This window comes from Lontra canadensis, unplaced genomic scaffold, assembly GCF_010015895.1.
Source record: "Lontra canadensis isolate GAN:19392208 unplaced genomic scaffold, GSC_riverotter_1.0 scaffold9, whole genome shotgun sequence".
In the NCBI taxonomy this organism is placed as follows: Eukaryota; Metazoa; Chordata; class Mammalia; order Carnivora; family Mustelidae; genus Lontra; species Lontra canadensis.
In genome coordinates, this window is record NW_022631003.1 from 17222839 (window position 1) to 17238098 (window position 15260).

Sequence of the window (15260 nt, forward strand, 5' to 3'; positions counted from 1 at the left end):
TAAAAAATTCTCTACACTTCTCATTCACCATTAGCAAAGGAGTTTTTTTTTTTTAAAGAAGCCATCAGATAGATGATATATTTATTATTCTTTGACTTTCTACTACTGAGTTTACACAATTGTCTGCATCTTATTTCTTTTTCCTCACTCCCTATTTCCAACAAAGGGGTATCTCTCTGTCTGTCTAAATAAAATTTCTAAGTGCTACATTTGGGATTGCTTCTCTTTTCAGTTTTTTCTAGGACAGTCCCTCCTCTATCATCTCCGTTCTGGTCCCTCTTTTCTTCTATCTCCTTTTCTTTCAGCAACAAAACATGCAAGAGCACAAGAAAATTTTCCCTGAACCACATGTGGCTTCCAGTTTCTGCCCAGTTTCTCCCACCTCTTTTAAGTCAAACCTCCTAGAAATTGTTTCTACTTGTACTTTCCTCTTTTCACCTCCTACTCCAGGTTCTTCTAAAATCTGGTTTCTGCTTTTCCTATTTCACTGTTCTCACAACGTCATAAATGCCTTTTTTCTGGCAAAACACAATGAAGATATTCTAGCTTTCATTTTAACTCTCAGCAGTGTTGCTCATTATCGACCTGTTCTTTCTTCTAGAAATATTCTCTAACCTCAGCATCTATGACACAATGCTCTCTTGAACCTGTATCTACGTTGCCTGCCATTGCTCCTCAGTTTTTTTCTGAAGGATCTCTTCTCTCTTCTGATCTCTTCAGTACTGACATTCCTCAGAGTTTTGGGTGAATTCTCAATCATACACAATTCTTGGCTAAACTCACCTACACTGTAAGTTCTATTGTCATCAATTTATTAGTAACTCCCAAACCCATATTTCTAACCCAGAACTTATTATAGGTTTTGGCCACTGGACATCTCTAGCTGGACACCTCAAAGACCCTTAGCCTTCACATGTTAAAATGAAACTCATTAGCTTAATGAATGACAGCAACGTGCCCATTAGTCCAACCAGAGTCCCTGGAGTCAACCATGACTTCTTTCTTTTCACCCATGATATTCAAACTCTCATTTCAACCTGTCAGTTTTACCACATAATTATTTCTGAATTCATCTACGTATCTGCAGACCGGTCCTGTGGTCATGGATTCTCTCAACACTTGTCTGTTTCTAGCTTTGCCTGCCAAAGTCCATTCTCCATATCATGACCACAGTGATTGTCTAAATCTGATATCATACCACATTACTCACTACATATTTCTGTGTAGGGGTTTTTCCTTGCTTAAATCTTTGACCATCTCTGACCAGACCCTTTGTGTCTTGGTTCCTCTTCATTCTTCCCCCCACCACCATGATTGTAATGATGCAGATAACCTAAACTTTATTCATTTTCTCAAATGTGTCATGCTTTCTCTTGCCTCATATCTAATCGTATGTTTGGCTTGGCTTGATATTCTTCCCTTTCATTTCTCCTGTTTAACTCTTGCTTATGTTTGAGAAGGCTAGTTAAATGCATTTGGTGGAAAATATTTCCTTAACCATTCTCCACTCCAGACTAAATTATATGCATTTAATGTATATTCTCATAGTTTCCTGTATGTATCTTAACATTTAATACCCTATTTTTGACTGTTGTTTAATTATTTGTATTTATTAACATACTGTAAGCTCTGGAAGGACATGATCCTCATTACTGTATGGAAGAGACAAGGTGTCTGATGCATGATGGATGATAAATAAGTACTTGTTCTGTTTTTGAGATTATCTGTAACATTTTATTGTTTAACCAGCACAACTTCCTATTTGTACAAAGCTTCCCTTGGCCTCAGTGATCATTATCTGCCTACTCTTTTTTGTTTTGTTTTTTTCAGTAAAGGTCAGTGTTAGGTATACACGAGCTAATAAATGACGTTTTCCAGGTTTATTATTTGTTTGTTTTTGTTTTTGACCTAGAACTTACAATGAGACTTGGAGCAGATAGATTATTACAGTAATATTTTTCAATATTTGTCAATATTGCAATGGAAAACCTACTTTAAAGTCTTATATCCACGAAGAGAAAAACTTAAAGGTCATACATGAATTTAAAAAAATTATTACAAACTGGTATGTGTGAACAGAAGTAATTATAGTTTATAGGAAATGAAATATAAGAACTTCAACTCACTTAAAAAATTAAAAACAAAGGACACAAGTCTATATTTAGTATAATAAATGCAAACATGTACTATTTTTTAAATGTGTACATTTGAGAAATGCAGGAAGAGTGTTAGGAGAGAATTTGCAGTTAAAGAAAAGGAAGGGAAAATGATGAAAAATTAAGAAGTCTGTGGATATTTTTAAAATTCAAAGCTAAGTTATCAATGCACTTTGTACTCAGATTTTGATTTAAATATTTAAGCATTCAATTAAATATTAAAACCTAAAACAATTAGCCTAGCTGGATTTTTTAAAAAATTCTGTTCAAGGATTATTCTTGAAATATTATTTCCCATTAAGTTAGAAAATTTGCATTTGCATCTAAGGAAATATTTTATGCTGAAATTTTGATACTTGAATTCTAAAAACTACTGTGAATTTAATTAGTCATGTCTAAAAATCCTTCTAGTAATCAAAGTTTGTCTTATTGTTTCCACTATAGACTACATATATATATATATTTCTAAGGGGTTAGACTGCCTGAATAATAATAACTAAAGTTACTTTTAGATTACCCAGTTCTCCAAATTAATATTTTTAATTATACAGTGATCCTAATTGTTGGGATGGGAGAATATTAAATGACATAAATCAGAAGATTCTCAATAGAAGATCCTTTAGGAATAAATTTATAATTTATGGCACTTCCAAAGTTTTTATCCTTAAACTTTAGACTTCTTTTGATACGTATATAGGTTTATGTGTATATATGCAGTTGGGGAAAACTGCTGCTTCACTATTGCTTCACTAAAGACTTTGATGAGACCACGTTCAACTTCCCATTTATACTTCTATTAAAGTTGAGTGCTAAGACTCCTTCCCTTCCCCTGGAAGGGAAGACCTGCTAAGATTCTTTTTCTCCTGAAGTCTTATTACATCATTTCTGGCTCCTACTGTTCCTTGACCCTTTTTCACCTTCTTTGAAAATTCTAACACTTTTTCACCTCATCTGATGCATTACCTCTAATAACCAAAAAAGAGCTAACATTAGGTAGATAGGAAATGTGAAAAAGATATAAGGACCAGTTGTACCGCCTGCTTGTCCCCTCAGCACGTTTCTCTCTGACATTGTTGTTAACACAGTAAGGTGCACCTCAGCGCATGCTTCCTTCACGCTGGTTTAACTGAGTAGCCAGTGTCCCACAGTGGACCTGTTGGAATACCCTTAGCTAAGGAACTCTCCATACTGCTTTTCTTCTTCACTCTTGAGGGCTTCCTTCCTTATCCTTATTTTCCCACTGAACATTTTTTAATTCCCAGAAACAGTTGGATTATTTCCCAAAAACAAAGAAATAAAAATGGGATTATTTTAGTAGTTAAGAGGTACACTGGATGGTATGGCAACACAAAGGTGGTGGGTCTGAGATAAATGTTGGGTGTGGCATTAGGCCAAACCCATTTCAGAACTCTCAAGGAGAAAAAAGAATCGTTCAATAAACCCTTAACAGTAAACTGTCCACACGTATTTTTTAAAAGACTTTATTTATTTATTTGAGAGAGAATGAGAGAGAGAGGGGGAAAGTCAGAAGGAGAAGCAAACCCCCTGCTGAGCAAGGAGCCGGGTGCAGGACTCCATCCTGGGACTCCAGGATCATGGCCTGAGCTGAAGGCAGTCACCCAACCAACTGAGCCACCCAGGCGACCTGTTCATATGTATTAAATTACTATTCTGGAAACATGCCCGTAAATACTGTATAGCAACTGAATTAGTATTCCCATTTTCAAAAAAGCATTTTTCAAGTCAAATGAAGAATCATATATTCATTCTTACACAGTGATAAGATTATATTCCCAAACATCTCCCCCTGCCCCATTTATCCTCAATTGCTTTGAATGCCCCGGCTTTTCCGCTAATCATTGTGTAAATTAACATGTTACTTTCATACTTTGTTTATACTTGCTATATATAAAATACACACACATATATATTATATATATACTATAAATATATACATACTAAAAATATATACTTAGTTGTTCTGCATATATATACATAACATATACATATGTACTTAAACATAAGTGCAAATACATTATACTTAAAGGTATAATAAAATTTTAAATCAAATATAAAAAATGTTTTACCTTTCATAAATTGTCTTTCCAAAATTTTATGGATATGCACTTCCAAGCACAATTATTCATTGTTTTCTTGCAAGACAGATGTAAGAATATTTTGATTTTATTTAAAAAACACCAAAACTCTTAATTTGCTTCTAAAGCAACAACTTTATTTTAGTACTAATTAGTACACTTGAGGCAGACAACTTTTAAATCTATGTTATTAAGTATGCAATAGCATTAGGTGCTGTAAAAGCCACAAGTCATACAAAGGGATTCTTGACATTATTGCTCTATTATTAGAGAGGGCTGATACAATGATCATATAATTTTTAACACCATACATTGAAAGGGCAAAGAAAGATTAGTACATTTTCCTACTTGATTTCGGACACAATTCAGTATTAGAAGTTTTGCAGATTTACTACTTCAGAGTATTTCGGCATCTGTCTTCTGAAAAATATGCACTTCTCTCATTTAAGACTTCTGTAAATACACATGAACTAATTTATTTGTCTAAAGTTGCACTATTATTCTACTAGTGCTCTTATGCACACAGATTCAGTTCTGGGACTAAAAATAAACAACCTAAATTTAGAGCTTACCTAAAAAAAAAAAACCCAAAAAATCAAGAAATAAGCATTTATAAAAGATTATTTTTTTATTAAGCAAATAATCATCTGCTCTTTGCTCCCAAGCTCTTTGCATCTTTTGTCATGTCAGCTCACCCCTCAGACCTCTGCAGCTCTGTTTGTATCCATGTCATATATCCAGCCCAGACTTGCTCATGAATTCAAGAATTCCAGAACAGTACAATAGACATCCTACTAAACATCACCTGGATTTCCCATGAGCTCCTAACACTCAGTAATCTGAAAATATCTCTTACTTTACATTATCAAATAAGAGCACCACGATTCATCTACCTAACCTGGGATTAATTCCTGCTGTCTATTTCCCCTTCATCCCCCTCATCCTATATTTCCTAAGATTTTATCTCTGAAAGAGTTCCTCAATCCACTCATTTGTCTCTGTTCTTCTTGACACTGTTTCTGGCACTGTCCTTATCATTTCTTCTTCTAATCAATTGAAAATCCTTCTAAATAATTTCTTTGTCTATCAGACATATCTTATATTGCCCTGAGAATTATTCTAAATTATATATTTGAAGATGTCCGTATCCTATCTGCAAGTATTCAATAACTTTAGACCAACAACCTAGAGCATCAATGCTAACCCTCCCCTGACATCACATAGAATTTCTCCTAAACTCGGCCCTAGCCCTCCCCCGTCCTCCTCTTCCTCCTCACTCCCAACCTCAGCTTCTGCTCTCTCCTATCTCACACCTCTCATCCCAGTGCTTCCAAACTAGTATAATCCCCAGTGGAGCAACATCAGTGCTTTCCCCTCTGCTGGCAATGTTCTTCCTGAGAATTTTCTTCCTGGAAAACCCTTACTTTATTTGTTAATTTAACAATAGTTTCCCTGTAATGATTTCCCTGGGAATGTCTTTGTCAGACTTTGGACACTTTCTTTCTTATGCTGCCACTGAAACTTTTCATACATCATCTACATTTGTCTGTGCACTCCTTACACTGTTTGTTAAGGACCTGTTGAAAGTTCCTCTAGCCCATCTCTGATTTTCTAAAGAATGGGGGAGGGGGAAGTACAGGGAGGAAAAGGAAGTGAAAATGAGTGTGCGGAGAGGGGTTGAAAAGATGGGAAATGTGGCCTGGCTTGTAAAAGATACAAGAATGAGACCTTCTTAAGTGATTTCCCTAAATTCTTACTCATCCCATTCTCCAGTATATGCTCTATTACAAGTGTTCTAATTTCTATCAATAAGTATAGATTGCTCACCCATAGAATGTAGATTGCAGATTTCACTTTTAAGAAAAGGATGATATTTAACAAAGAAATCTTGTTAACCTTGAGTAAACATGAAAAGTTACACATTCTGACACAGAACCTAATTATCATTTTCTCAACTAGAAGCTTGAGCCTCAAAATGCAAATTGCTCCCTCACCCATCTGCTCCCTAAATTTGTACCATTCATATTGTTCATTATGCAACAGCCTCGTGGCATTCACTACTAGAAAGCTGCTGGTCCAGCCTGTTCACTCAGAATCTTGATGCCCTTTGCATGATGGTCTGAACATGAATTTTTTTTTTTTTTTTTTTTTTTTTTTTTTTGCTGCGAGTTTGGTGTATGAAAGAGATTCAATTCACTAGGAAATCAGCACGTTTAAATACAATGCTGAGTTTAATTTACACTACATTCATGAGTGGATCTCATCTTGCCAAACTGAAAGAAAATCAACAACTAATATTGATAATATAAGTAAGGAGATGGGGCAAAAATATTATTAGAGTTCTTGAAAAAAAAGTAACTTTAAATGATCTTAGTCTGAATTCATATGAGTAAATATCTTAAAATATCATTTAAATTTTTCATTTATATTTTAATGTATCAGAAATTTTACTCCATAGGAGGTTTGGGGACATATATTGGGCATATATTTCTTGAATACTAAGTATTTAGTAGATCTATAAAAGTGGTTTAGAGATTTGGGAATAAAAAGCACCAATGAAAATTTCTAAACATGAATTTCATGTACTTTATATTAATACAATATATGTATCTTAAGAGGAATAAAAACTACATTTTGTGTAAGATATCTTAGAACTATGATGTCTTAACTTCTGGGTATACATGTGTCTGGTTTGCTGCAAATCCATTTCCTAACCAAGTGCGTACTGGCACTACTAATCCCAATTCTGTGTAAGTAGGCACATTCTCCAATTCCAATTATTTTAAACCTGAAACAAAACACAGAAGGAAAAATGAAAGGCAATAGATTGGTGAGCACTGTTTGGAAGAATTAGTGAAAAAATATTTTTCTGCCATGAGTTTTTATTTTCTTTAAATTTTTAAAAGATTTTATTTATTTATTTGACAGAGATCACAAGTAGGCAGAGGCAGGCAGAAAGAGAGGGGAAGCAGGCTTCCTGCTGAGCAGAAAGCCCTATGCAGGGCTTGATTCCAGGACCCTGAGATCATGACCTGGGCCGAAGGCAGAGGCTTAACCACTGAGCCACCCAGGTGCACTTTTTAAAAATTTTTTTTCTTAAAGATTTTTCTGCTGTGAGGTTTTATCTCACCCAACACTGCAGTGTTTGAATACAAAGCAAAGTGAATTCATATGCTTTGATCTAAAATGTGGCTTTATAAACTTGAGAAATCTATAAGCTATATGATGGAGACATGCAGGATTTATTGCCAAATGCATTTTATATATGTGTTGTAAAATAGTGTAGGTCTTCACAAACGTGAACAGCAAGTAAAGTGGCGATAAATATACCTACTTCCCACAGTTGTTGTGCAGGTCAAATGAGATCACGATTATGAAGCACTGTTTGGAATACTGTAGGTATTAATACTCTGTACAGTAATATTTACATTACTACTTTTCCTCTGGGCTCATTTTATTTTCCACAACAAAGGAAACATCCAGGAGAATAGTGCATATGGACTGTAACAAATCTTTTTGTGGTGGCAAAGGGCTCAGAGCCCCGACTTTCGGTGTATAAATTATATACCCAGGACTTACCAGCCACTGTATATGATTCCATCTATCCACTTCCACGTCTGTCCTGGTTCTCGACTCAGTCCAATCCAATACTGAGAATGGTCAGAATATCTTTTCAGGAAATCCTTTAATAGAATATATTTATAGGATGAATAGCAAATGCTTCATTCAGTTGCATTTTCTTTTGTCTCAGTATACTCTTTATAGAAATACAGACTTTTATATTTGGAAGTGATCATAGAGGGGACAGCATCCTTATCTGGTTCACAGTTTAGTTCATGGGTTGGGTTACTTCTCTAACAATTATCATAGTAAATTGCATTGAGTAGCTTTCTTTTCTATTTTCCAAAGAGTTTTTAAAAGACAGAAATGGCCTGTTCTGTGATACCTTGCTCCTATTTGCCAGTAAATCCTAGGTTTGGTGTCTTTTAGGATGGGAGAATCTTAACAGTAAGATAGTTGGTTCATCCAGGTTTTTATATATCTTCATAATTTATTCTGATACATTATATTTTCTGATGTATTACCATTAACCTTGCTTTTTTGTTTTGTTTGGATTTGGTTAATAATTGGTTTGCACACTCTTCCTTTCATTTTCTAGCACGCGCGTGTGTGTGTACACGCACTTAGGTATGTCTCTGTAAGTAGCATGTTACTGGACTTTGTTGTTTTTTTAAAAAACAGTCTGATAATTTTCGTCATTTAAGAAACAAATTAGAACATTCATATTTTATCATGATCACTGTTATATTTGGATTTATTAAGGTTGTGTTTTCTGACTACTAGTTTTTCTTTGTTCTTTTACATTTTTTGAATTTTATTGGATTGACAATTTTTCTACATCTTTAATTTATTTGAACACCTTCATTTGTTAGGACATTTTTTACTCCTTGGTGCTTACCATTTATCTAAAAATAAATGCCTGTCTGTACATATCTCAATATAGGTTGTCTATATTTATTATTTAAATAATTGTGAAGGCAATTATCCATTTCTTCAAAGTTTTCAAATTTATGGACATAAAATTATTTGAAGATTTTTGCTTTTAAATACCTACTGTTTGTATTTATTAGGTGCATGTCTTTTTCCCTTTTCTGTGATCAATCCTGTCTATGCACAGAACCAGTTTTGCTTTTGTATATCCTCACTATTTTGTTGGACTCTTTTATGTTTATTCCTCAAATTATTTCAATTACTGTGTTTTTAGTTAAAATATTTCTTTTGTTTTGTTTTAATATTCATCATTTCTCATTTTTTCTCTGCTTTAGTTTTTCTCAATTTATTATTCTATAGAATGGACCATATGACTTCATTTATATTTTTCAGCCATCCAAATGTACTTATCTAAAAATCTTTGTCAGAATGGTCTACCAAATTAATATCAATTTGGGACAATCCCTCTTCTGTCCTTTCCTGGTAGAGTATATGGTCAGTAAATGTTAAATATATCCCTATGCTCCTTGAGGTCTTAACTCTTCTGCCTCCTAACACTTGTTGTTCTACATCTCTATTATTTCAGGTTTGGGGAGATTTGTACTGTGTGGTTGGTTTCTCCATTGATCTTTTTCTGTGCCAGAAGCTCCAGACCTTCTTGGTTATAGTGACTCATTTTAAGTCTTTTCCAGTATCTTTGACAAGTGGTTTGCCATAACTTTCTGCTTATTATGTTTTTGAATATAGTTCCCCCAAAGGCAACTTTAGTTTGGTGTAAAATAGGTAGGTAATAATAGTTCATTAATGAGGGCTTTATTATGGCTTCATGGGTCTGAACTTCATGGGAGGTGGTTTTGGGTTTTCCCTGGATTTTGGTGCTGTATTCCAACTTGAAAATGTAGAGCTGGGTAATATGTAGTTGAACTTCTTTGCACAATAGTTGGGGTCTTTCTAGTGAGTAGTAGTATATAAATTTCTCTATACAGGGCATAGGGAAAATGCCTACTATGTAACTTACTTCTAAATTCTTTTTACTCCCACTTGAAAAGTCAAGTAGGGCAGTCATCTCCTGATAATTTGTACTCTAAGGTTTGCTCTGACCTGATGTGAGCTCTTTCTACAATTAAGCTGATGTGGATAAAAAGGGCTTTGAGGCTGGGTGAGAGGGTCTTTTCTGGCTCTTTCCATTTCCAGTGCCTTCTCCACAATAGCTATGATCTCTGAAAACAGAATTATAATTCAAAAGAATTGCCTTACTAAGTTGAGAGGCAAAGTGGGAGGTTTGGGGGGTCGGGAAGGAAAAAATGAAACAAGATGGTATCAGGAGGGAGACAAACCATAAGAGACCCTTAATCTCACAAAACAAACTGAGGGTTGCCGGGGGAAGGGGGCTAGGGAGAGGGGTTTGGGTTATGGACACTGGGGAAGGTATATGCTATGGTGAGTGCTGTGAAGTGTGTAAACCTGGCAATTCACAGACCTGTACCCCTGGGGTTAATAATACATTATATGTTAATAAAAAATAAAAAAAAATAAAAAAAATAAAGAATTGCCTTACCAGTTCTTCTATGGTGTTGAAGACAGCAAGAGTGGCTAAATGAGAGGCACAGAAGTTCTGGCTTGCTGCCCAGGTTCTTGTACTTTCAGAAAAATAGAAGCACTTTCCCAGGTAACCAATCCAGCCATTCGAGCATGGCATAGGTTCAGTAGAATATCTATGTTTTTCAACTGAAAGTGATTTAATAACATATTAACTACTGGTGGCATAACCTGAATGTCCTGCTCTGAGATATAATAGAATTTAATTTAAAACAGTTATCTTATCCACATCAATGAAATTCATCAAACTAGCTTGGCCCTTTGATCTGAAGCTTTTGGACTTCATTAATCATTCTTTATTTTTCTCCAAATGAGGTCAGCTCCTAAATGTTTGTATTTATTTTTCTTGATAAATTGAAAGAAATCCTTGGGAGATGGCGCTCATGTATATGTTGTTATGGATCAAATTCAGGGGTGGGTGTCTTTTCAAGTGACACACTCACCTAGGAGAACATAGTCATTCTCATGACGTTATATCATGTTTATACAGATAATTACTAAAGTGATATGTCCAACCCAGGCCACTCATCAGAAATTTCCCATATACAACTACCTAATGGACACCCATTCATTGAATAACAAAGTATTTGTGAGTACACACTATGCTAAGCACTGTTGTATATGTTTATTAGAGACATAGTCCCTGCCATCACTGTGCCGAGTCTAGTGGGCAGATAGATATTCAACAAATAATTACAAAATCAAGGAATGGTACAAGCGGAATAGCCACAGGTACTGAGAGACAATGAGTTGAGGGGAACTGGTCTAGTTCAAGGATGGGAATTGGAGTAGACATTTCAGCTGACACTTTAAGGATACAGAGAGCTGGATCGCCAGATGAAGAATGAGGAAGGCATGTTCTCAGAAAAGAGGAAGTGAATGTGTAAAGGCCCTGGGGTGAGTGATCTTTTCACTTGAGAAAAGAAGATCAATCCAAGTGGAGTATAGATAGAAAGAAGAAACATAACAAGAACTGAGGCCAGAAGAATGAACAGGAATGAGACGTTGCCTATGTACACGGTAAAGATTTTACAACTTATACTAAAAGGATTGTTCCAAACTAGAGATAGGTGATGATGTATGGGCTGGATGGATGGCATGTTGATTCATAAAAAATACTGTCAGAAGAAAATCAGATTTGGGAAAAAGACAAGTGTTCCATTTAAAGTGTATGAAAACAACTAAGTGGGATATATCTGATCCAGTTCTACCTATGCTTCCACTAAGCTTAAACAATGTTTAAAGTTTAGCTTTTCTTTATTTTTGTTTTAATTTTAAAAAAAGTTTTAAAAATTTTACTTTATTTATTTATTTGAGAATGAGCAAGAGAGAGAACACGGAAGACAAGAGCACAGAGAGAGAGGGAGAAGCAGACATCCCACTAAACAGAGAGCCCGATGCGGGGCTTGATCCCAGAACCCTGAGATCATGACCTGAGCCAAAGGCAGAAACTTAACCAACTGAACCACTCAGGTTCCCCTAAATTTTTCTTAAAACTGTAATGAAATGTGCATCAGGATTTGATCTTTGTTTACATCTTTGGCTTTATTTTGTCTTATTTTTCTGTAGGCACTTTGTTTTCCTCTTTATTTCCTTGTATACCAAGCTTGTTGTAGTCCCTAATACATGTCATGTTACTTTTAGGTGATATATGGGCCTTTGTTCATGCTGACCTGTGTTCCCCAATGCCACAGCCCCACCCTAACTTGCAGTAAAAAAGTCCATCCCTGTCCAACTGGAAAGTATCTACTTGTATTTCAATAATCTATTACGTTAAAGCTAATTTCCTCTACAAATTCCCTCTACTCTATCCCAGTGGAATTGATCATATTCTCTTTTCCATGCTTTTGGCTTCTCATAGACCATCAGATTTAATACATTCTAGTAATGACTATAAATTTTGCCACTTCTTTCTCTATCCCAGCACCTGAAAATTATGTCATGTCTGTTTGCTGTATAAATAAACAAAATATATAACTGCCATATGTCTCTGAGAAAAATCTATGTAACCATTCTCAAGCATACCTAAGAGAAAGAAAAATTTTTATTCTAGACCTGATTAGATTTTTGACTTATGTATTGCAGACTATTTTAACCTGAGCATTAATATCTATTATGTACGAAATGTCTAGTTTTATGCCAAAGCCCAAAATCAATCATCTGATCTGGCATAGGAGTTCAGCATATTTATTTCTCCTCTCCCCAAATTATGTTAAATAACCCTTATTTTTACTTAATAACTTTAGGAAATCAGAGTTTCAGCACTACAAGCAACACTGAAAATTATCCTGTCCAGTCCTGTGTTGTATAAATAGGGAAGCTGAGATGTTAGACCCTAGAAGACTTATAACCAATGACAAAACCTCAAGGTGGAATTCTGGCCCCACATTTCAGTATCACTGCAGGATAAATCATATTAACCTTTATAAACTGTCTAGAGTGTAATGTGATACAGTTTATAAAATAGTCTTTTGAATATAACTTGAATCAGAGAACAAAAATGAGAATTCTTAGGAATTCCATTGAATAAATTCCACTGAAGGAAAATTAAGAGCCCCTGGTAAGGGGCTAACTGCACGGACTTCAGCAGGTGGCCTAGAAGAAACTTTCTAATAACAGGTTGAACATATTTTATTTCCTTTAACAAATTACTGGATGCTTATATTATATAAACTGTAGGAAATAAGCTCATTTAGGAAGACACAACATTGTAGACGTGGTAAAGAACAGTGAATAAAGTTCAGAAGACTTAGACTCAGTTTGTAACTTTACTTAGCTGTGTTTAGATAGTCAGCTACTATCTCTTGAAATTCAAAGTCGTACATAACAAAAGACAATAAGGGAAATAATACTTCATTACTCTCTGGGTCACTCAAAAATGCAAATAAAATATTATGCATTAAAATATAAAGCATAAAACGCTTTTTAAATAAATAGCTTTATCAAAAACCTTTTTCCTCCTCCTTTTCCTCCAACTCTTCCTCCTCCTTTTCCAACTCCTCTTCCTCCTCCACCTTTTCATCATCCTCCTTTTTCTCCAGTTGAGTAAGTTCCATGAGGGCAAGAATCATTGGTCAACACCTAACATAATGCCCATTTCACATAATGATTTTTTTCTCTATCTCCTTATCTATATATCTAACCATCCATTTATATATATACAGTTTACTTACATATTTATTCATTTCTATACATGTAAATATAGTCAAGTATATGTACATAATCATGTATATATGCAAGGCTTAATGCCTAGTTGATAGTATAAGCTTGGTCATTATAGCTATACTATATAAACTCATTTATACATATTTATGTGCACATTTATGTATACAAGTGTATATAATACATATGCACATTAATTTCTACAAATTACATATCCATGTATAATATATACATTTATAATACATATATTCATGTATAAACCATATACATATTTTTATATGCACATCTATATAAACATATTCTTGTGTATATATTTTTAAACATCTTGTTAAAATTGCTTCAAGTTATTTTTAGCATACATGTGCATATTTTGCCATCATGAGGGGGAGATATATCATTCTAAACGTGCTTTTAGAGGCTAAAAGTAATCTATATTTTGTATAAAAAATATGGTCATTAGTATAGTAACAACTTTTTCTTGTCCAATTCTCTATAGCTCATATGTATAGCTATGAATTATGATTGGGACTTGTAAATCTGACTGCATCATTGAAAGCTGCACAATCAGAGAGAGAGAGCAGATGTTTTACACCTTTAACTCAGTTTTCCAGTCTTGTAAAAATAGTCATTAGCTAAAAGCAGCTTAAAAAAAGATACCAATATTTATGTAAAAGTATATGGTTTAGGGAAAGGTAATCCATGTCTAGATAATGTTGCATAAACTGTTTGCTATTATATGGTTTGTAAAAGAGTCTCCAAAGGGAGATAAGGACCTTGTGGCACATTGGTAACTAACTGTGTCACCAAATATACTGTATAGTGATTTACATTTTTACCATGATCCCCTTACCTTGTAAGGACTATAGCTAATACTGGTTTAGAAGGAAGTTTCATATGTATTAAATTACTATTATCCTCACAATATGCAGTATAGATATTATCCTCATTTTATAGAAGAAACATATATTCATCCCATGTACAAAAATGTCTGAAATTACCCTTAATCTTGAGCTACAGTGCAAAAGGCACACAGATGATGTAATATTTTGTAGTAGAGTTAACATGAGAATATTTGGGAAGTGGGCAACTCACCTGCTAAAATTGTGGCCAGTGTAGTTATCAAAAGCACCAGGAAGAAGATGACAGTGGTGATAATTTTAGAGCTACAAAGGTGCTTTTTGTCCCTTTTTGAGGGTCCTTGTGATTTTCTAGTAAGGTTGAAAGTAATAACATCTCCTATAAAGAAATCAATTTTTAGTTATTTTTAGTTACAATCAGTTTTTAGTTACTAAAATGGGAGTTTAGAATGTTGTAGGAGCAAGGTCAATATATACAAACTGATTATATTTCTATATGCTAGCAGTGATCAATACAAAATTAAAATATACTATTCACAATAGCATAAAAATATTAAATACTTATGGATAAATCTGACAGAAGATGTGCAAAACTTGTACATTGAAGACCAGAAAACATTGCTGAAATAAATTACAGACATGGAGAAAGATACCATTTAAGTGATTCAGAAGACACAATTTTGTGAAGATGTCAATTCAACTCAAATTAATTTATAGTTTCATCACAATTCCAAACAAAATTCCCAGCAGGCATTTTTTTTTTGGAAAGTAGAAATTGGCAAGCTCTTTCTAAGCATTTTCATGTATGTCAATTTTATCTAATAGAGCAATTTTATCTAATAGAGCTTTTAAATTTTATCATACCAAAAAAGTTACCTTTTATCCACACAGTGTGGGTC

General features: G+C 34.3%; 1 protein-coding gene across 1 annotated transcript; it reads right to left on the minus strand.

Annotated features, from left to right (window-relative positions):
* Positions 1 to 6579: 6579 nt before the first annotated feature.
* On the minus strand, positions 6580 to 14727 carry LOC116866185 (C-type lectin domain family 2 member D-like). Its single transcript, XM_032854945.1, has 4 exons — positions 14597 to 14727; positions 10302 to 10471; positions 7832 to 7935; positions 6580 to 7040 (listed from the first exon to the last, which is right to left on the minus strand). Exons 2-4 carry the CDS (start codon positions 10440 to 10442, stop codon positions 6917 to 6919), a joined length of 369 nt encoding a protein of 122 aa, XP_032710836.1. The 5' UTR covers positions 10443 to 10471; positions 14597 to 14727; the 3' UTR covers positions 6580 to 6916.
* Positions 14728 to 15260: the final 533 nt, after the last annotated feature.